The following is a 21,929-nucleotide window of genomic DNA, read 5'->3' on the forward strand; positions in this document are numbered from 1 at the left end:
TAATAACATAGAAAGAAGCTTATTTTTCTTAATACGGACTGCTAAGCCAGAATGCTACTGTTTATGTAAGTGAGCAACCAGACATGCTGAGGCAGGTGTGCAGATATGTGGAAGGGCTGTGATCATTTACATGAACATGACAGAAGGGGGGGGTTTATATCCCTGTGAATCGTAATGTGAATGGTGACGTAGGAACGCAAACAAAATATCAGCGAAAAACCCCAGCAGTTATTCTGAATGAAGGTCTTTGTCCTGCAGTTGTTTTTGTTTTCATGCTAAAGGATCTGCTTTAAAAGGCAAATGTATGAGAGGGGCTGACAGAGGTATGCTAACTTTGTATGAATGAATATAGAGGCCGCTGCATGAACTGTGTGCTCTGTTTGAACCAGTTCCAACTGTCAGTAACCTAATATAGTCGAAGTCATTAAGCCAACAGGACACACACACACACACACACACACACGCACACTGGCTTTAAAAGATAGAAAACCTCTTGTCAGGTTGCTCTGCCTTGTCCTTTCAAAACTCCAGGTTTTTGTGACATGAACATGTCTTTGAATATGCGTAAAATCTCCATTTCTCGATGACCTCGGCTTATATTAATCGTCGTGCTTCGCCCGTGTGGTCGGTGAAGTCGTCTTAACTTGGTGACACGAGTTAGGAATGAAGGCTGTGGCATGGTAAAACCACCCAGTTTCATTCCTGAGTGATGAGAGCATTGTCCAGAGATGAGTCTCTGCATGAAGCTGGTTGCAGGCACGCATAAATGTCTTGTCCAAACATTTACTGATTTGGATTCAGGCCTCATTGTGAGTCATACGCACGCCGTAAAGGAACACCAGAGAGGATCTTTGTTGTTACTGTCTTGGTGACAGATCTACAGGAATGTACACTGCCTGGCCAAGAAAAGTCTCACTCTGTAATATTGTGCTGGGCCGCCCCTTAGCTTTGATTACACCGTGGCGTTGTTTTGATAAGCTAATCTAATGTTGCAACATACACTTCCTGCAGGGTTGATTAATTGATGATGTGAGAGTTTATCTCTGTCAAGTGTTCTGCAGCACATCTCAAAGCTTCTCGTTCGGGCTGAGGTCTGGAAGCTATGGAGGCCAGTCCATGTGTGGAAATAATTTCTCACGGTCCTCAAATCACCCTTTGACAAGTAGAGCCCGATGACTCCTGACATTGTTATTTTAGGATGTGCTTGTGCCATCAGGGAGTAAAACATCTATTGATCTTATAAAAAAAATTTAAAAAAAAAGAAACCAAAAATTTGGGAAGAGGAACCCCAAAAGCGGGTCATTCAGTATATTCAGGTACAAGGCTGACCTAATTTCTCTGGGCACATAACGTTGCCGAACCTGTACCCGACCCACTGAAGGAACCTCAGATCATAGCTCCGCCCCCACAGGCTTGTACAATTGGCACCTGGCATAATGGCTGCAGCATTTCGTCTGCTGTTCTTCGTACCCCGATGCGTCTCGATCAGGGTATATCTGTATTGTATCTATATTTCGTTGCTTCAGAGTCCAAACTTAATGCTCCTTAGCAAAATAGAGGCTTTTGAAAATTTACCTCCATTAATGGGTGGGTTTCTTAAAGCTACACAGCAGTCTAGTCCCAATAACCCAAACTCTCTTAGCATCATGCGGACAGGAATGCTCTTTTTTTTTTCTCGCTATTAATCATTTTAACTTGAAACTGAATAAGAGCCTTGTGTTACCATTGCTCCTTTTCTTCCTCCCCATAGTATTTTCTCTGTTTCTCTGGGCCTCTTTGTCTTTCCTTGTTTCCCAGCTGTTTATCTTATGCACAGTACCGTTGCCACAAAACAACCTTTCTCCTTAGCATATGTGTATCTGAGTGTGTTCATGCTTGCTTGCGTGTATATTGAGGTTTTCTAATGACGCCCTCGCGGCCAATCGTGTGTTTTTGTTTACACCCCCCCCCCCCCATCTCTCTCCTCGACTGTCTCAGGGCAAATGTCTTACATCAGATCACTCGGAGCATTTATAGCAAAGCTTTTGAAGCTTAGGACTCCCACTGTGGCCAAATATAGTAAACGTGAATCCAGCAGCTGTGTGTATGTGTGGAAGAGGGAGGATGAGCATGTACGTGCATGTGTTCTCCTGAGTAAATGGCTCTGGGGTAAAAACGTGTTTGTTATTGTTCCCAGCACTTTTGCCTTACGACAAAACTGACAATTAAAGGGGAGGTTTTATGTGTTAAGAGCAGGAAGTGTTGCCGTGTGTGGCTGCACGCTATTGGCTGCGCGGCTTCTCCCATGTTCTTTCCCTGGGGACTTAGCAGCCAGGACTCTTTACTGCGGTGGCCAAATGAAAGGTAAACACAACACACCTTTGATCAGGCTTTGCATTTAAAGCCTTTACTGGAACTGGGTGTGTGTGTGGAGGGAGGAGGAGAGGGGGGGTGCGCAATCAAATTATTGAATGACACATCCGTGTGTGTGTGTGTTAAGCTAAATGAGAGAGAACTCCTCCAGGATACTGCTGACGCTCCCCCTCCTCTTGTTTTTGAAGTGTGAGTAAAATTAGCCCTCAATCCATGTGATGCCCCCCCCCCCCCAAAAAAAAAAAAATCCAGGCTGCATGAAAACAAAACAAGGTGCTGTATGAATGAAAGTGGGAGGGGCTGAGTGGCCTAGAAAGGAAGGCAGGCAGGCAGATAGAGGGATAGATAGTGGTGCAGGGCTGGGTGAGGCTGGCTGTGGTGGAGAGGAGGGATAGAGAGGACAGTAGTGAAGGAGGAGGAGGGTATGAATGAATGAGTGAGCGGACTGGAGCGTGTTTGGCATAACAGTTAGCTTGCGTAGCCTGATGCTAGCCTGAGAAGAATAGGGAGTAATCCTGCTGCAGTGGTGTTGTTATCCTGCTGTGCCGCTGCCTGCTGAGGCGCAGCAGCAGGGTGGATATCTGCTTGTAAACATGTTAATAGTAGCTAAAAAAAAAAAAAAAACTAGACTTGCAGATTTGTTATGCTTTTCGTAATCTGGCATTGTATGAATGTGATGCCAGATTGATTTATCATCTCCACCCATGTCTGTTTTTGTCTTTGCTACTTTATTAAGCTCATTGTAATTCCTCCCAAGCAGCAGTAGTAGATTCATCGCTGGCATTCTGGCTTCTTAGCCGCGTCTGCCCCCTGTCTGCCCCAGCATGGCCAGGGTTAAACCTGGGCGTCTCTCCTCCCCAACATGGAAGAGGCCACTGAATGGCTGCCTCCCCCAGCCAGCAAACACATTGGCTGAAGCTGAGGGTGGATCTGGGGCGAGAGTTGCACTCTGGCATGGATCATTGACAGGAGCTGGATCAGGGAGCCCTCCCCGTTCTGCTACGTGATGCCGTGCTCGCAGCACGTACACACAGAGCAGACAGACGAGAGGGGGAGGGCTGGGCAAGAGCTGTGCTTTTTCTTTTTCTTTTTTTTTCCTCTCCTGTGGGTCAGAGACGACTGTGAGCTGTGGTGGGTTTACGGCTCATAGTAAAGAAAATGTAGTGAAGCAACTCCTACTTGAACACCAGAGATCGGACATGTTATTTATTTATTTTTTCCTCCTTAATCTTTTTTCTCTCACATTCGTCACTTTCCCTCACATCAGTTGTAACCCCCTGTCCCTCTCATTATTTCTCAGCTTCAACCTCATTATCCCACTGTTTGTCTCCCCCCTGCCTGCCACAACCCTGCCTGTCCTCTCCACTTTTACTCAGGCAGCACAATGGGCAGCCTTCCAATGCAAAAAAGAAGCGGGGGGGGCCTAGCTGTATCCCTAGCAGGGAGAGATCATGTGATGTCCTCACAGAGGTGGCATCCTGCAAAGGCTGCCAAACAGTGCGTGCCCCCATTACACTTTCAGGCTATTCGACAGTTTGATGCACTCCTAAATATTCTGTACCCTGTTCGGGAATTTTGGATCAAATATTTGAAACACATATTTGTGTATGTGATTTATTTATTTTTTTCTTCTTCTTCTTTTCATTCTAAAGTTTGCTAATCAGCTTGACTGAAGATGTTGTTGCAGCAGTGGATACGGTCGCTTGTGTAAGTGTGGATGAAAGCGCGTGTTGAGTAATGAGAAAAGTTTTGCTCGCATGTATCTCTGTTATAAGAGCAACAAGGAGCCTTGAGGCTGAGCTGAGAGAACACCTGGGGATTGTTTGTGCAGCCATGTTCAGATATTTGGACACATTTCTTCGTGCTTTTCTTGCCGCGGTCAAATTAGATTAAAATTAAAATGAAATTTTGTGAGCTGTTACATGCTAGATAAAGTAGCGTGTCTGCCTGCATTCATTCTTGGTCTCTATTCTATTCAGCCTCTGCTGTATATTTGTGCGTATTTGTTCCATGTTTCTGTCTTCCTAAATGGCATATAAGGCTGGAGTGGTTAGCGTAGTGATATTTATGTTGACACTAGTGGGTTGACAATAAAAAATGACGACGACTCTACCTGTGGGGCCAAATATTAACCACTTCTTTCTCTTTTGCTTTTCCCCAGTGTGTAAGGACAAATGTAAGCACGGCGCATGTAGCGGCCAGGGCCAGTGCTGCCACGACCAGTGCCTGGGTGGCTGTTCTGAGGCGACCAACGCCAGCAGCTGTGTGGCCTGCAGGAACCTCCAGCATGGGAACACCTGTGTGGAGAAATGTCCTCCCGGATACTATGTCTTCAGAGGCTGGCGCTGCGTTAGCTTCTCCTTCTGCCAGGTTGGTAACAAGCAAAGTTCTTGGCTCAAATCATACTCGAATCACAAAATAAATGGCTACGGTGAACTCACATTCTCCGTGCATTGTCCTTGTCTATAATCCAGGACCTTCACAACCAGTGTAAGAAGACCAAACAGCTGAACCAGGACCGGGAGGCCAGCTGCTATGAATATGTCATTCACAACGGGGCCTGTATTCAAGAATGTCCTTCTGGATACACCACTTTAAATTCCACTACGTATGTTGTGTTCACACATAAAACACACACAAGCACACGCTTTAAATGCCACCATCAACAATAGGAGAACAAATGCGTTGTGGTAACTCAACATAGTAAAGTTTTTCCACAAAAGATGGTGTTGGGATAGTAGCAGGGTTGCTGAGAACACATCGGACATGGCAAAAAACCCTTCCATTTGCCTTTTTTGGAAATCTTCAGCAGTCACCTTGAATCCTTAAAGACGGTAACATTTAAGGTGGCCATTTATTCCATTTTAAAAGGCTTCTTTTATCCTGGATTTTTTCTTCTTACATCCATTAGAAGGATCCTTGTCCAACTGACATTTTTAAATCCAGTGTAGGGTAGTGAAAGCACACCCCGATATGTCACTATACCGGCTCTGTTTGAAAAGCATCACTGAGAAAAGGCGAGCAACGGCGGAATAAGAATCATGTCTTCTTTGCAGTGAGACGGTGCAAATGCTGTGTCAGGAGGGCTTATTCCGAGACATTGGCCAGCTGTGGCCGGATATAAACTTGAATACGAGCTCAGCTCACAGCTTGTTAAGTAATAATGGCTCGAAGTGTTCACATTTAGGCCGAATCGAAGAATAAGCAGCATGCAGCAGATGAATGAACAACATGTAATAGTGGCAGGTGAGGTATTACGTCGCATCTCAAACAGAGTTTTCACATAGGCAGGAGGGAACAACATTTTATGTGCTAATAAGTCCTCTAATCTGAGTTTCTGCAAACGAGTCCTCTGTGTTTTCACGGCCTGCGACGCTTTTTTGTTTTTAATAACTGCGACGCTGCATCAAGACGGATCCTTGCCCAGCTGACACAGCAGTGTGTGAAGCGCTGCATGCTTTTAAGTATGCGGATCATTTTTGTTTCCGATGAGCACAAAATTCCTCATCAGCGTTTAGCGACTTACCCGTGCGTGTTGATTATTTTTGGAAACGGATCTATTTCTTCAGCCAGTTATTTTTCCGTCGAAAGGATCATTCACTTGTGAGCTTGTTTTGGCTTTCAAGTCTGCCTGGGGCCTGCTTATTTAGTCTGGTTGAGTGGTTCATTGGAGGTCATTTCAGGTGAATTAATAAGTAATAAGTGAAGCTTTTTGATTGTGAAGATTTAGGGGAATCTGTTTACAGGGACCACAGATGGGTTTCACCCCGTCAGGAACAGAATACCTTAGTGTTTAAGGTGATTAAAAGAATATGACACGCAGGTAAAAGATCGAAGGGACCTATTCCTGTGACAACCGTTTGTCCCCAAACAAACCGGACCTCTCATCTTATTACAAGTTACATTTTTGTTGGTGTAAGCCAAGGGCCTGAAATGTAAAAGCACTCCTGAAGCACCTGGTCCCTCTCAGCTCACAGTTTTGCCTGCATGTACAACAAGCAAGGGCATGACCTTATTTAGCATTTTTCCTTATAAAGGAGGGGAGAAGAAAATATTGACGTACCGATTTAGTCTCAGGAGCTGTTGCTAAACGAGGATGACGTGTATTTGTTTTGAGGCCAAGTATGTGTTTTGAAACCACTCCTGTTTACACGCTTTCAAAACGCATACATGAGGCTTGTGCAATGAGGGTAACATATTTTCCAGCAGGACGGATGAAATATTCATGTGACTAAAACATTTATGGGACAAAACAGTTATCACGGGACCTGCTGGTTCAGTCTGACTTTCACCCCAACACGAAGGAGAACAACAGAGACAAATGAATAGATGTTAATGGGTTGTTTTGCACAGAGATTCACTGAGTTTCCTCTTATTTGACACAAGTGAGTGGATAATCGATTGTGTTTGTGCGTATCCGAGTTACGTATGCGCCGTTCTTAAATTTTCTTAATGTTAAAGTTTGCCCATCCACTGCGTTTTTCGCGGTGAATAACACACGCTTACCTTTTGAAGAAGTTTTTAGCACCATTAGCAGATGCAAGAAGGAGGAGAAGAGGAATCCTCCATTTTCCTAAGCCCGAGCGCGCTCTTTAACACACACGCAGGAATTCGACCTCTGCGTTGAACCCATCTCTGAGTTGTGAAACGCACTCAAGGTGCAATGAGCAATTAAGTACCCATACCGGAGGCAATGAACACACACACACACACACACACACACACACACACACACACACACCCACACCCACAGCTTCAGGTGCAACACCCAGGGAGCAGCTGAGGACGTTGGAGGCCTTGCTGAAAGGCCCTTGAGCTCTGAATACCGAAGCAGGAAAGTACTTACCTTTCATTGCCCCAACTTGGTTTCAGCTCGTCAGGGAAACAAGAATTATAAAATTATTAGTATTATCAAACATTTTTTTTTATGTTTGCTGTAGTCTAAGATGCTTGAAAATGTAACAAAACGCAGGATGCCTAAACTTTTTTTGGCCTGCAGGGAAGAACTTTTCTTTAAATCAGCATGTCGCTCTTCATGTATCCGAGTGTTACCGTGTAGTGTAACAGTTGGTGTCATCTAGGGACCTAGTTGGAAATGGCAACATCCACCCACTATCCAGCTACAAATGACAACTTCATCAGTCTACCTATTCATAGGAAAACAAGCGTCACTCTGAAGACCGTCGTTATTTATCAGTAATTTCCATCTGGGAAAAGCCACACCAGTGTTTGTTGTTGTTTTCTGCCTTCACTGATCCCAAGATGGCTTTGCCTGTTAAGGTTTGCGATCCTCTCACAAGGTTGTGTCATGTGCTTTTTGCCTGCTGTTGCATTATGCGAAAAGTGGGATCTTCCATTTCTCAAATGAGGACACTCGAACCTCTCACAAAACGGTTCTATACACACCATTTACGCCACATTCTTCTCCCATCATCCCCCTCTGAACGTGGTTCTTTCTCTGCCTGCCTCCATGGCGTTATATGGCCGCTCTCCCATGTAGAAGTGCTTTCTGCACAATTCTGGATTTGAATGACTCTTACTAAGGTAATAACAATCCATGTAGGGAAAGTGTGAGTAGATGGCAATTGAAATATTGCTTAAAATTATATAATTTCTTACACAGACCTTTGTTATTTCTGCACATTGTAACTTGGTTGTTTTTTTTTTGCCTTGCATATCCATGATTTCAAAGGACAAATGTCATGAATAGTTTTTATGTCCTGCTAACTAGAAAACAAATTGCAGCAAACGGAGAAAACCGAACCAGTTAAATATTTGATGTCAACTGCTTTTTCGTCAAAACAAGCGGGACTCTCCTGGGTGCAGTTTTTAAGGTTGTTGGCAGACATTGATGATGTTGATCAGGGCTCTGTTGAGACCATACTGACTTTTTCCAGACTCCTTGTTCTCCTTGTTATGCTTCCTTCACTACAGTAAAACATGGCAGCATACGTGTGGTGCACGGTGACTTTTGACCAGCCCTCTGCCTCCCTGTCATTACTGCATGTTGAATGAGAAAAAATGAACCTCTAAAGTGTCTAAAAAGTGGACACATCGCTGCATGTGCGTACACATCATGTGATAAACGAGACTTTTCTTTTCCACTAGGATTCTGTTGCAACATCGCAGCCTCTGTGTGTGTTCAGTTATAGCAAGAGCAAGCGTCATCACATTGGCTTAGTCTGGCAAAAAGCTACACACACACACACACACACCCAGTCAGGCAGACATCATGCATCAGAGATGCCTACATATTCTCACACACGCACACACAAATTTGCATATCCAAATCCTGTAGAACATTACACTGACTTACGTTAATTTATTTGAACTTTAACCCTAACCACTACTTGCCTAACCTAAGTGTGTTCTCAGCCTAAGAAGTGATAATTTAGGTGATGGGGACTGGCTTGTTGTCTCCGTTCATTTCCCCCAACACTGTGTAAACAGACACACGTCTCCACAGGATTAGTGAAACCTGGATCACAAAAAAGTCCCGTCCCACGGAGACCCAAAGGTTTACGACATGGTTTTTCAGTTCCCAATAAATTGCTGGATGATAAATCCTGCCTTTGCGTTCAATTCCATCGGTATTTTTCAAGCGACCAAGATTTAAGATTCCCTTTATTATTCCGGCGATATTGGAAACTTTTCGTCAGGCTTCCACCCACGCTGCGTCCAACGAGAACATTCCCCCGAAGTGTAATGTTACTCTTGATATTTGGTGTGTAAAGTTATTGTCGCGCGTACGGAGATGACTCATTTATTTTTAGGGACCAGATGTCCCATTAAGCTTGAATATCTCCATAATTCTTTGTGGCTAGAGATTCCCTTGAAAACGCTAGTCTCTCAATTAGGGATCGCTTTCAGGTGCTTTTGACTAATTGCGTTCAATGTGCTCTTTTTTTTCCTTTTTTTTTTTTTCCTTTTTCCTTCTTCCTTCTTCCTTCTTACCGTGTAACGAGAGTTTTGCTCATCTTTTCTGAGCAGTGTGACGAGCGCGGCGGTGTGCGCACACATACTTGGCCTGGTTCTGCCAGGGGTTGGGCCCAAACCAAACCCGAGTGTCAGCTGCGGTCTCGGCTCAAGATGGCTTTAACAGACCCCGGAGTCCGAGTCACAGAGTTCAGATAAACACTGTCCCTTTAAGAGCTGCCGTTGAGCCCAGCCTGTCTGCCTGTGTGTCTGTGTTTTCAGTACAACAGCCCAAAACATTCTCCCTTTCTGCCCTGCAACTAGAGCGTTACTTTTGAGAAACTGAACACAGGATTTTCCAAGAGGGGGAGAGAGAGAGAGAGAGGGAGAGAGACGCAACATTCCCATTGAATTTTCTTATATTCTTGTTTTTTTTTTTTTTTTTTTTTGAGAACTCATTACAGTGTTTCCACTCACCCAAAGTCATAGAGGGAAAACTGTGATTTGGGCTGTGATTGGAGTGCATTATTAAGAGCTTGATAAGATGGAAACTAAGAGAGAAGCCAGGCGTGGAAAAGATCATTTGAATCTCTGAGCGTATGGCAAAACCCCGACCCAGACCAAAACATTACTTCTGGGAATTTCATGTCTTTATATTAAATGACATTGTGAGCACAACATAGTTGCTAGGGGGAGAGAAGTAGGGGCACAGTTTGGGTATATCAGTGTGTGTGTGTCTGCTTCCTGGAGAGGGGATTATAATAAGAGTTGCATAAACATAGAATTAAAAGCAGGGTGAGCTTACAAATGGCAGTACATGCAGAGCTTGCGTGGTCCATGCAGTGAACAACAGCATCCTTTGTTAGCTGCTCCCCATGTGCAGGGGCTGCTTTACAGAAAAAAAAAAAAAAGATGGCTGTTAAGGTTGCTCTTTGATGTAACCGTCTGCTCAACGTGGAGATTTTAAACGGCAGTTTGAATGCTTCCAAGTCCACTCTGGTGACCCATTGTCATCTCTTGTGCCCGTCTGATTTGAAATTCGACCCAACTTTTTTTTTTTTTTTTTTTGCCCCTCTTCAGTGATGAATCCGTGACTTTTCTGAGCTGTGCGTGGTTTTTTTTTCCCGCCAACCAACCAAAGCAGGGAATTTTTTAGGCAATGCCTAAGCAGACCTTTGTTGTTCGGAGGGTCAAGGCTGGAAGTGGAATAAAAAAGGAGGATTATGTTCTTTTGAGGGGGTTTCAAAAGACAAAGTGCTCGTTTGTGAATGAAGCGTAGGGTCCCTTTTGTCCGTGCAGCATGTTCCCAACTGCTCGCTAGACGAGACGTGCCTTTTGTGAATGAATTTCCTGAAAGGCACTATCAAGGCCTCAGTGCAGTGCGCTTGTGTGTATATGTGATTTCGTGCAAAAGCACATGTTTGCAGGGAGAGGACGTCACTGACGGAATTGAAAGAGGGAAACAGAGGGAAGGCTGTTGGGAACAGCAGCTGGTGTTTCAGCCTTGTTGTTTCGCTTGTCTCTGATTATGCTCTCTTTGCGTATTCATCCCTGTTGCCTCTGTGCTAATAAATACCAAGGAGGCACAGATGTGGGTGAGAGCTTGTATAATCTGATTTTACTCCGAAAAGCTTTTGTGTTTATTATGGGACTTATCTAATTAATTAAGAGAATTATTGACCTTGACATACGTCAGTGCATCCAGTGACTTGATTTCTGTTTGCAGCCATGTTGTTCATTAGAGAGTAATGAGCATTTAGTAAAATCAAGTGACAGTTTTAATTAGCATATAGTCAAGTGAAAAAGAAGTACGCCCTCTTTGGTTTTGCATATCCTGACATAAAAAAAAAGAAAATCTGGTTCTTGCAAGGTCTTTAAATGAGGTCAGGACACCTCAGATGAACAAACTGCACATGACGTGGTGCATTGTGTCTGTTCATCGAAGAAAAACTAAGCTTAAATGAAGAACCAGTGCATGTGAAACTAAGTCCATCCCATGATTCGGTGGCTTGAAAAACAACCTTGTGCAGCAATGACTTGAGGTAAGGATTTTCTGTATGTTGTTATCAGTCTCTCACATCATTTTGGAGGAGTATCAGCCCACTCTCCTTTACAGCGTCGCACGGCAACACCTTCGCTCTTTTTTTTCTTGGGATCCTGGTCCCGTTGCGTGACCCAGTTTCTGCCAAACTTTAGCTGTCGGATAGATGACCTCACACTCGACTCGGGAATACTTTGGTGCAAACAAGTTTGTTTCAGTTCTGTTTCACGTGACTGCATTCCACACATTTGATTGGAGGCGGACAACAGAGCAAAGCGAGACGAGTTCAGACTCGAATAAGAAGACCGACTGCTCCTCACGTTGGAAAACCCGAGTAGACCCCAGATTAAATGTCCCTCTGTCATAATCCATTGAAGAGATTGACACTTGTAATTCAAAATGACCTGGTCTCTTGGGATTGTATGTTACATTTGTGCTCATTTCTTATGGACGCTGAGACTCGCACCGACTTCCTTTTTATTTAGACGTTGACCTAATCTCTGTGCATGTCTCGGTGCAGGCTGACGTGTTCCCCGTGTGCTGGCCTGTGTCCAAAACTGTGCATGGGAAATAAGACGATCGACTCAATAACTTCAGCCCAGGCTTTAAGAGGGTGCACTGTTCTTCATGGCAACATGATCATCAAGATTCGAGGTGGAAGTAAGTAGTTTTACACATAATCCCCTGCCTGCCCCTCTGCGGAAGCTCTTAGTTTATCTGTCTAACTGTTTCTGGCTCTCTGTACGACCTTCTTTCTGCTTGCAGATAACATAGCAGCGGAGTTGGAGGCTAGTCTGGGACAGATTGAGGTGATCACAGGTTACCTTTCTGTACGCCGAGCCTACGCCCTGGTTTCCCTCTCCTTCCTACGAAAACTTCGCGTCATCAAGGGGGAGCATCTTGATGTGGAGTAAGTCCTCTTCCTAAACCTCCAGTCCACTTTTTTTGTATCTTACACGGCCATTGATATCTTCTTCTGCTTTCCCTTTGTCACCTTTTAGTATCTACTCCTTCTATGCGCTGGACAACCAGAACCTCCGTGAGCTGTGGGATTGGTCAAAGCACAACCTGACGATCCAGCGTGGTCGCACGTTCTTCCACTACAACTCTAAGCTTTGCATGTCCGAAATCCGAAAGATGGAGGAGATTACGGGAGCCAAGGAGCGCAACCAGAAGAATGACATTGCTGTTCGGAACAACGGAGACCAGGCCTCCTGTAAGATAGCCAGAACTTCCATCTTTATCTTTATCTTTTTGCGAAAATACTGATCTTCTACAGTATTTTATCAAGATTAAGTTAGCTCTTATGTTTTAGCTCTTATGTTTTGTTAGCTCAGTTCTCAGCACCAAACTCTTACTTGTAAGTCTCTGTGTGAAGAGTAATACAAGAGTTTTCATCAGTACGAAGGGACTGATTTGATATTGGTGGAAGAAAACTTTTCACGGTGAAAGTTTACTATAATAGGTGTACAATCCACTTTATTGCTGCCGCATCTCTCGTCACCTTCTGTCTGAAACGCTCCTATTTTAGCTCCCGTGTCTTTGAGACCCACCTCCCAAAAGGACCCGCTCTCAACAGTTGTTTGATAGCTCACAAAGCGAGCCACGAGGCTTGCATAAAGCTAATCTATACCATGGTGATGTCATCAAGTCCAGATAATAATAAAAAATAAATAAATAAAAAATAAATAAATGTATTGTATCAGGGTTAAAAAGAGGAAAAGTATCTTTTGGATGAGTTTGTTGTAGATGAAAGGCTTTTTATTGAAGCCACGAGCTGAGTATTGTCAATTTTGTCTTTCAGGTGAGACGAAGCTGCTGAAATTCAACATGATCAAGACCTCGGCAAACATGATTATACTGAAGTGGGAGCCGTTTTGGCCATTAGACTTCAGAGACCTGCTGGGATTTATGGTTCTTTACAAAGAAGCGTAAGTAAATTGTGCACATTTCTTTTTCTGCCTTTTAACGCAAATCAGAGCAGATTAGTGTTAGTCAGGCCTAATGTAGCTGCTGCCTTTCATCCCCTGATCAGGAGATTTTAGTTGGGGAGTCAACCCGGATATCATGAAATAAAAACAGATCGAGGATTTCTTAAGCTAATGCTAACATCCCCTCTCATTGAGAGTTGTACTTTCTTGCATTTTATTTATTACTCTTGCTACCACGAGCTCAATTGATGGATCTAATTTAATCTAGTTTAATTTGTACACGTAGATCCATTTTTCTCTCTCTGATCTTTCTCTCCTACCACCGCAGGCCATACAGGAATGTGACGGAGTTTGAAGGACAGGATGCCTGTGGATCTAACAGCTGGTTGATTGCCGATGTTAATCCACCGCCTCGCGCCACGGATGGCAAGAAGGCGGAAGATCCGGGGCACCTGATCCGACCGTTGAAACCATGGACTCAGTACGCCATCATGGTCAAAACCCAACTGTCGTCGTCTGATGAGCATCAGGTTCATGGAGCCAAGAGCGAGATTATTTACGTCCGCACCAATGCCTCCAGTGAGTTCAATGTGCTTTTACAGATTTTCCACTTTGTTTGACACTTTGGACTGTGTATGTTTTGTAGAATATCTGACATTATGATGGCCTGATTTTTGGACTTTTCACTCCTTAGACTTAAAGGTGTCGTTTTGTGTTTTCTTGCATGCGCATTTGTTTCGTGTTTCTTACCAAAACACACGGTGCGTGTTGTTGGGCCATAATAAATGTACCGAATACATCCCCCCTCCTCATAAATAATTTGCTGAGTGTTTTGCGTGTTTAAACCCTGCGCTGCTCTCATGCAGGATTGCTTAGTTGGCAGTCTTGTGTCACTTTACCCTTTTCTGCAAAACCATAAAGAACGGAACCTTTGGTTATTGCACGCATCTAAGTGATTGTATTTTACCTCGTATTTTTGGTGAAAAGTCCAATAACACTACTTTAACACTCCAGGAAGCAGCTCTGATTTATCTTTGTCTTTCTGTGTTTGCACTCATCTTATTCAAATATTTGAGAAGCTTCACATTGTTCTCTTTGTCATAAAACTTAATGATTTTTGTTACACTGTGTTTTCTTTTCTTTTTTTTATCCCCCTCAGAGCCCTCTGTGCCTCTGGACCCCATCTCATCCTCCAACTCCTCCTCTCAGATCATACTGAAGTGGAAGCCTCCAACGAGTCCCAATGGTAACATCACTCACTACCGGGTCATCTGCCGTAAGCAGCCTGAGGACAGCGACCTCTACAAATTCGATTACTGCCTACAAGGTTAGTACGCCCCATTTGCCCGTAGGGAGTGTCGGCAAATCAGCTGCTCCCTTTACAACCGTCTCCCTGGGCTTCCCTGACACCGTTCTCTCCTGCCCAGGAATGAAGCTGCCGTCTCGTACCCCAACCCACCTGGACAGTGAGGATGAGCAGAAGTGGAACCACACCGATGAGCCCACCTCAGGGAGCAAGTGCTGCGCCTGCCCCAAGACGGACAGCCAGATAAATAAGGAGCAGCTGGAGATAGAGTACCGCAAGACCTTTGAGAACTACCTCCACAATGAAGTCTTTGAGAGCAGGTACACAGCTCATGACCAAAACGAACCGTTGCGCTACTGGGTGACAGCAATGCAATGAGTTTTTAATTTCTCTTTTTTGCACTCGACATCTACCCTGGAGCAGTTTGCAACTTTAATGAATTGATGCTTTGACTTCTAAAGTCTCGTGTTCATTGAAAATTGGGCGCAGTAAGCGTTAGACCGGGAGGAGCGTCTGGCTTTCTTTGTTTCTGTTGTGACTACTGAGCCCCCTCAGCGGAGCTGGACCACTCCTCTTTTGTCCCGGACACCACAATGTGTGTCTTAAAGCAGCTCCTTGCCAACTCTGTCTCCTCAGTATCTGTGTGTGGGGTTTTTTCTTGACCCTTGTTTTTGTACTGGGCAGTGAGAGGGGGGGGGGGGGGGGGGACGCTGAAGGTGGGAGGGGCTGTGTGTCTGGGCTTTCGGTGCCCCTTCCTTCTCCCCTGACACACAAACCCCCACAGTCTCTCTCCACGTCCCTGGGGGAGTGATTACTGTACCCATTATCATTCGTGCCAATCAGGAGAGCAGTCATGCAGACTGCCGTTTGGTGACACACAAACACTCTGTCTCAAACACACCTCAGCTGAACCCATGCTCATGAGCCGGCCAAGGTCTCGGTACAGGGAGAACTCCTCATGCGCTCGTAGTTTATCACGCAAAGAGAAATGCAGGTATCAGCTCTGCCTCAGCGCAGGCCCGTGCTTCGCAGGACAACAGAGGTGAGGCATCACTACAGCAGCCCTTCCACCGATCAAGGACAAGGATATTTTTCTTTTCGATGCTTTAAGAGCATTGGCCTGCTCACTGGCACCACCCAGTGGAAAGGGTTGTTTGCTGCTCCAGAGGAGCAGCAGGAGGTAATTGTGGATAAATGTCAAGAAGTCAGACTTGTTATTGTAAAGGTCAGTGTGAGCACAGCTGCTCCGTCTGTCATCTGCAAGTGTTTCATACACACAAAATGCTTTTGACTTCTCAATCAGTGGATCTCTATCGTACTGCCATGTCTGGATAACACAAACAATAGATACAATACAATGAAAGCAGAGCCTTATTTGATTTATCCTGAAACCTTTACCTTTGGTGACTTCTTTACTTTGTTCCTCCAGATCTTCTCGTCGACGGCGATCAGTGGGGGTCGCCAACGCCACCCAATCTTCTCTCTTTCTGACAACAATGGCTAGTCTGCAGGTGGGCTCCACCACTGCCTCCCCTAAAGATGAAGACGAGGAATCTAAGGTCCCAGTCATCTTCCATCTATCTTTGTTAATGTTACGTAAATGTCGTTGCGTATCTCTTGTTCAGTTTTCTATCCTGCTGTTTTTTTGGGTTGCATGCACATTGAAAGTACTTGTCCTCAAATTTACTATTTTCTTTAAGCACTGGCTTCGTCCTGGCATTCGATTACATCGATATACGTTTGCAGTCACAACTTTGCTTTTGAATAGGTTGAACTGTTCTCAGCTTTCCTCCGCAAGCTACGCTGTTGGGGTTTGAATGACTCAAATGGGCCGAGGTGCTCAGTCCATGGTCCAAATTGGGTTGAATCACCCAATGGCTGTATCTGTAGCTTGATGCGACTGTGCTTTGAACTGTGCTGACTGTTTTTGTGTGGATGTTTCTCTAATTAGGTGGAGCTAAAGGTGTTCTTAAAGGAGTCAACGGTCATCTCCAACCTGCAGCACTTCACCAGTTATAAGATAGAAATCATGGCTTGCAACCATCCAACGGACTTCAAACGCTGCAGCATGGCCACATATGTTAGTGCCCGGACTATGCCGGAGGGTAAGAACAAGTGCACTTTTACATAGTAAAACCCTATGTGTCCGTCCTATGTGTATTGATTATGCATTTAGTATTGGCAAATAAAGCCCCAAAAGCATTGAGAATCAGATTCTTGTCCCAGAGGAAATTGGATCCACCGATTGTTTAAAAGCGTCTTTCCTTTTTCTGTGTTTTCTGCAGAAAAAGCAGACGACATCCCAGGCCCCGTTACCCATGAGATTGTGACGGCCGAGCCTCCCTATGTGTTGATTAAGTGGAGTGCGCCTCACTCCCCGAACGGTCTCATCATCCTTTATGAGGTCTTCTACAGGAAGGTTGGAGACACAGAGGTCAGCATCAACAATTTACAAACATTTACAGGTCGTGGGAAATGGAGGAAAGGAGGATTGATGTCAAACCTCTTTTTTTTAAGGCATAATCTGAAAGATTCTGTTGGAAGGAAAAGCTCAAATGGTAGCGCAGGTGTAACAGAAAACCATTATCGAGGATAAAAATGCAGAGATCTGTTATAATCAGGGGAGAGGAGTACAGCAGGAAAGAAAAGGTTTACTATGTACGATGTTTGTTCCTTATATTAAAATGGGTACAAAGGATATATTTGTCTACAACCTGGCAATGCTACCTGACTGTGCACTTCCACTGTCTGCATATGAAAAATCAATCTAATTCCTGAGCTTAAGTGCAAGTGTTGTTGTTTACTTGCTGTAAGCGTGTGCATTCATCGTTCATTGTCAGTCACTGCTGCGCTACCTGACCTTATGAGCCAGTGGCAGCTCTGTTACCATAGTGACAGAGGCAGGAAGGAAGACTAGAATGCAGTGGCAGGGATGGACTCGCATCACAGACGACACCTCCTCTCACTGCACACATCCTGCAGCCCAAACATGTCTTTATTCATTCTTGATGTATTTAGTAAAGTTTAGAGCACGTTGGTGGTTTGAATTAATTATTTGGTTTGTCGCACTGTGGGGGGCCCGGAGATAAAATTTAACTGGTAGATTTGAACAGACATGAGGGAGCCAAAATTCATGGCCGTTGAACCAAAGTTTTGCACATTTTGTTCATTTTACACATAATTAATAATACAGTGCTATATAAATACAAAAGTACACTGAAAATCACTATAAATACTGTTGTTCAATACTTGATATATTTTGTATCTAAACCGTTTATACGATAAGAAAAATCTGTTCATGGAGTCTTAAGAGTTCAGAGTTAAACCTACTTGATTCAACCCAAGAAGTGTAGTTCGAGTTAATCTGTGTCATATGTTGAGGTAAGAGTGCAGGAAGACCTCCCAGCATGCACCAGAGAAACAGACTGGTGCATGCCAGTGGTGTCATGTTTTATTAACTTCTTTTTCTATTGTGTTTCTGTCTCTGCACACTGTCGCTGCTGTTTAATTAAACGTGAACCTAATGAGCAAATACGACCTCTGGAGCCCGTCATTAGAGTCAGAAGCCCGGATGTGTTCTGGTTCTCGTGTTGTCTTCATTAACAGAATGTCAAATCTTGCGCGATGTGTAGCAGAAAGATGCAGCTCCACACACGGACGCTGTTCCGGTTGTAGCAACTTTGCTCAGGGACGTGGAACCTTTGGAGATGCTCGGTACTTTTCCATCACAGGGACCAGGGTCTTAATCAACTTCGGCTTTAATTTTACCCCACATATAGGTCGTGCTCAGAGAGTAGAACTTTCTGAATGGTTTGGAGCAATTGGGTGGTGCATGCAGCCCCAAACATTTGTGGTTGATTAAGTGCAACCAGTGAACTAATTTCACTAACTTTTGCTGGTCTTTGCAATGGTTCCTTTTAAGGGGAGAGAGAAAAAAAAAAGGTCCTGGTACCAAAAGCTCTTCGTGCTTTGGGTGAAAACACAGCTTTATATGAGTATAGTAAGATCCACACACACAGTTTGACTAACTTTGATTGGAAGGTTTACCTTTACTGGAAAAAAGTTTGTTGGTTTTAAATAGTGTTCCACAGATTCAAGATAAAAATATTTAGTTCTAAACTTTCACACAATGTGCTTTATTAATACATTAAGTCCAGGGTATTTTTAACCAGTGTGCTTTTGGTGTTTATTCAGATTCTGTCCCAAAGCGAACTCTGAGCGTTCTATGCTGTTGAAAGGTCACAGTTCTGTAGTAAAACCAAAAAAACAAAACCTTTATTTTTTGGGTGAAGCAATATTTAGAATAACCTTTGTTCCCTAAGACACACTAAGTGCCTGTTTTGTCATCATGCCCCCTGATTTATTTTCTGTCCAGGATCACACGGCCTGTGTGTCACGGCCGGCCTACATTAAGACGGGTGGCACGAAGCTGTCGCTTTTGCAGCCTGGAAATTACAGCGTGAGGGTCCGGGCGACGTCTTTGGCAGGAAATGGCTCTTTTACAGAAACCACTTACTTCTTCATGCCCAACCGTAAGACTAAAGGCTGACATAGCTGCACTTTCATATGCACTTTTACACATATATGGTCATGATTTCCTTTATGCCAATTAGAGTGGCTAAATCCCATTAAAACTGTCTGCTTTGTATATAAGTATTCAGTAACTCAGCCCTTTGTCGGATCTCCGACATTCTTAAATTTGAGCTGACCAGTGACGACTCTTCTGTTTGCTGCAGCTGATCCTGGATTGGTTTGGATTGTGAGCGGTCCGGTCATCTGCTTCATCTTGCTGCTTTTTGTGGGAGGCGGAGTCTTTGTGATCATCAAGAAGAGGTAAAGCCTGTGAATATCTAAACTGTGCAGAATGCATCGCATGACCCAAACCTGTGTGAAGGAGGAGAGAGGGTGTGTGAATCTGCGTACGTGGCAGGATGAATGGATTCAGGACACATCTTAATACACTTAGCAGTGTCTCAGATGCTCTCTGTGGTTTTGTTCCAGGCAAACAGAAGGCCCGTTAGGAGATCTCATCACCTCACCAAATCCTGAATACTTCAGTGCCAGCGACAGTAAGAAAAATATCATAACATAATCCCTCAGATGAGAATGTGAAACATATTTAGCTCCCTCTGTACTTGTTTCTGTGATAGCAGGCTGTAAAATAACTGTTATGTTTATTTGAGGGAGGGAAAAAAAAGCAAAAAGAGAGAGATTGTCAGGAGATGATTTGTAAATGGTTCATTCGGGTCTGTTTTTGTTTTGTGTAGTGTACGTTCCTGATGAGTGGGAGGTGCCCCGGGACAAAATTCAGCTGCTCAGAGAGCTGGGTCAGGGCTCCTTCGGCATGGTGTACGAGGGGATCGCTAAGGACATCATCAAAGGAGAGTCAGAGACGCGTGTGGCCGTCAAGACGGTCAATGAATCGGCCAGCCTGCGTGAGAGGATCGAGTTCCTCAACGAAGCTTCAGTCATGAAGGCGTTCAGCTGTCACCATGTGGTACGACTGGCTCCTTAAACCACGCCCGCATAGTATCGCTTCAGTTCAAACCCTGCCGAGGCCGCTCTCTGTGGAGTATATTTCAGCCTTCTATCGTGTTGAAACCAGCGCCAACATGTTTGACTCACAGACTCATGACTCGCTTGTTGTGTTGAAGTTGCCATATTGACACACAGTTTGATAAGCAATTGCGACTGCCATCACTATTTCATCACACAACCTACTAGGCACCAATTAAGCTGCCATGTGTTGTTCCGTTAGCTGTAAAAATCATGTTGAAATGCAGGAGAGAATTTGATTATTCACCCTGCGATGTACTCATTTATGAACATTGCTGCTGGGTGAACAGAAATTACACCCTCACCCCAGTCCCGAAGTCCAATATATCGGAAAAGCATTTATATTTAATACACATCACAAGCGTCGCCGCGTGTATTATTGTCTTTTGAAGACGTTGCATGTTCCTGTCGTCCGTATATTCGTTGCGGTGTGGTTGTTTTACCACTGTAATCGTTAGGTTAAGCCGCGTACTTTGAGCCTTTTTATCATACCCGTTGTCCTCCAATTTACAAACTTTTTGTCATCTCGGATTTTAAAGAAAAGCCACGATAGAAAGAAAAAAAATCTGTTTTAACGTTCAGTTTCTGCTAGATTGGCGTAAAGTTCTGTATCACGCTCTACTAAACTCAGCAAAATGTTTCCTTCCTGGAAAAATATACAAACTTCCTTAAAAAGTTGGACTTTCAGCGCTGATATTCAGAAAGATCTGTGGCAGTGAGTTGTTTTTTAGTACATGTGTATCTGCTGAAATGAAATCAGTGTTACAGAGTCAGAATTTGGTTGCAAAAGAGAACAAAATGATTATCTAAAAGTTTTACAATCTAGGCTGGAGAAAAATATGTATTTCAAAGCTGTGTTGACTGCTACAGCTACAATTAGTTCCCCTGTTTTCGGTGGAGGTCACCTAATGAACGGACGTATTGGTTTGCAGGTCCGTCTGTTGGGTGTGGTGTCCAAAGGTCAGCCCACGCTGGTGGTGATGGAGCTGATGACTCACGGTGACCTGAAGAGCTACCTGCGGAGTCTGAGACCGGACTCTGAGGTGTGGTCCTCTGTCAAAGTACATCATTATGTCAAATGATTTCAATGAACTGCACTTACTGCAGCCTTTTTTCTGGTGTGGAGGCAATCATTATGCCGAGGTACGCTGTGATGTTTTCAAGCGTCATATCTTACATTTCTGTGCGTGATTTGTAGAACAACCCGTCGGGCCGTCCGCCACCTTCACTGAAAGACATGCTCCAGATAGCTGCGGAAATTGCAGATGGCATGGCTTACCTCAACGCCAAGAAGTTTGTCCACAGAGACCTGGCAGCCAGAAACTGCATGGTGGCAGAGGACTACACCGTCAAGATTGGAGGTACAGACGCTTGCGTTTGATTTAAGTCCCTCTTTGATGGGGGAGCATTATAACACTGTTTGCTGAAAGCTGGAATGTTGTGTCATACTTCACCTCTCTCCCTCAGACTTTGGTATGACACGAGACATTTACGAGACCGACTACTACCGTAAAGGTGGGAAAGGCCTGCTTCCTGTCAGGTGGATGGCTCCAGAGTCTCTGAAAGACGGAGTCTTCACTGCCCACTCAGACTGCTGGTAAGTGACACCACAGGAGCTGCTGTGTGGGATTTGTAAAGCTGATTAGCTGGAGCAGTTGACCACGTCTGCTTGTGTGTGCAGGTCTTTCGGTGTTGTGCTGTGGGAAGTCAGCACACTAGCAGAGCAGCCTTACCAGGGTTTATCCAATGAGCAGGTCCTGAAGTTTGTTATGGACGGAGGATACCTGGACCGGCCGGAGAACTGCCTCGAGAGGATGTGAGTGCAAGT

The 21,929-nt window shown here is 44.4% G+C and overlaps 1 protein-coding gene across 1 annotated transcript in view; it reads left to right on the plus strand.

Annotated features, from left to right (window-relative positions):
* insrb (insulin receptor b) overlaps positions 1–21,929 on the plus strand; it is a 78,541-nt gene that overhangs the window by 48,413 nt on the left and 8,199 nt on the right. The window contains exons 3-22 of the mRNA XM_075485384.1: positions 4,514–4,722; positions 4,827–4,960; positions 11,829–11,968; positions 12,074–12,218; positions 12,310–12,524; positions 13,113–13,239; positions 13,568–13,818; positions 14,399–14,566; positions 14,667–14,865; positions 15,975–16,104; positions 16,497–16,650; positions 16,831–16,979; positions 18,921–19,077; positions 19,282–19,378; positions 19,547–19,614; positions 19,813–20,042; positions 21,034–21,144; positions 21,300–21,462; positions 21,569–21,698; positions 21,783–21,917. Coding sequence (XP_075341499.1) covers positions 4,514–4,722; positions 4,827–4,960; positions 11,829–11,968; positions 12,074–12,218; positions 12,310–12,524; positions 13,113–13,239; positions 13,568–13,818; positions 14,399–14,566; positions 14,667–14,865; positions 15,975–16,104; positions 16,497–16,650; positions 16,831–16,979; positions 18,921–19,077; positions 19,282–19,378; positions 19,547–19,614; positions 19,813–20,042; positions 21,034–21,144; positions 21,300–21,462; positions 21,569–21,698; positions 21,783–21,917 — 3,112 coding nt within the window. The remainder of the gene's footprint in view (positions 1–4,513; positions 4,723–4,826; positions 4,961–11,828; positions 11,969–12,073; positions 12,219–12,309; positions 12,525–13,112; positions 13,240–13,567; positions 13,819–14,398; positions 14,567–14,666; positions 14,866–15,974; positions 16,105–16,496; positions 16,651–16,830; positions 16,980–18,920; positions 19,078–19,281; positions 19,379–19,546; positions 19,615–19,812; positions 20,043–21,033; positions 21,145–21,299; positions 21,463–21,568; positions 21,699–21,782; positions 21,918–21,929) is intronic.

The sequence above is a fragment of the Odontesthes bonariensis genome, chromosome 15 (genome assembly GCF_027942865.1).
Source record: "Odontesthes bonariensis isolate fOdoBon6 chromosome 15, fOdoBon6.hap1, whole genome shotgun sequence".
In the NCBI taxonomy this organism is placed as follows: Eukaryota; Metazoa; Chordata; class Actinopteri; order Atheriniformes; family Atherinopsidae; genus Odontesthes; species Odontesthes bonariensis.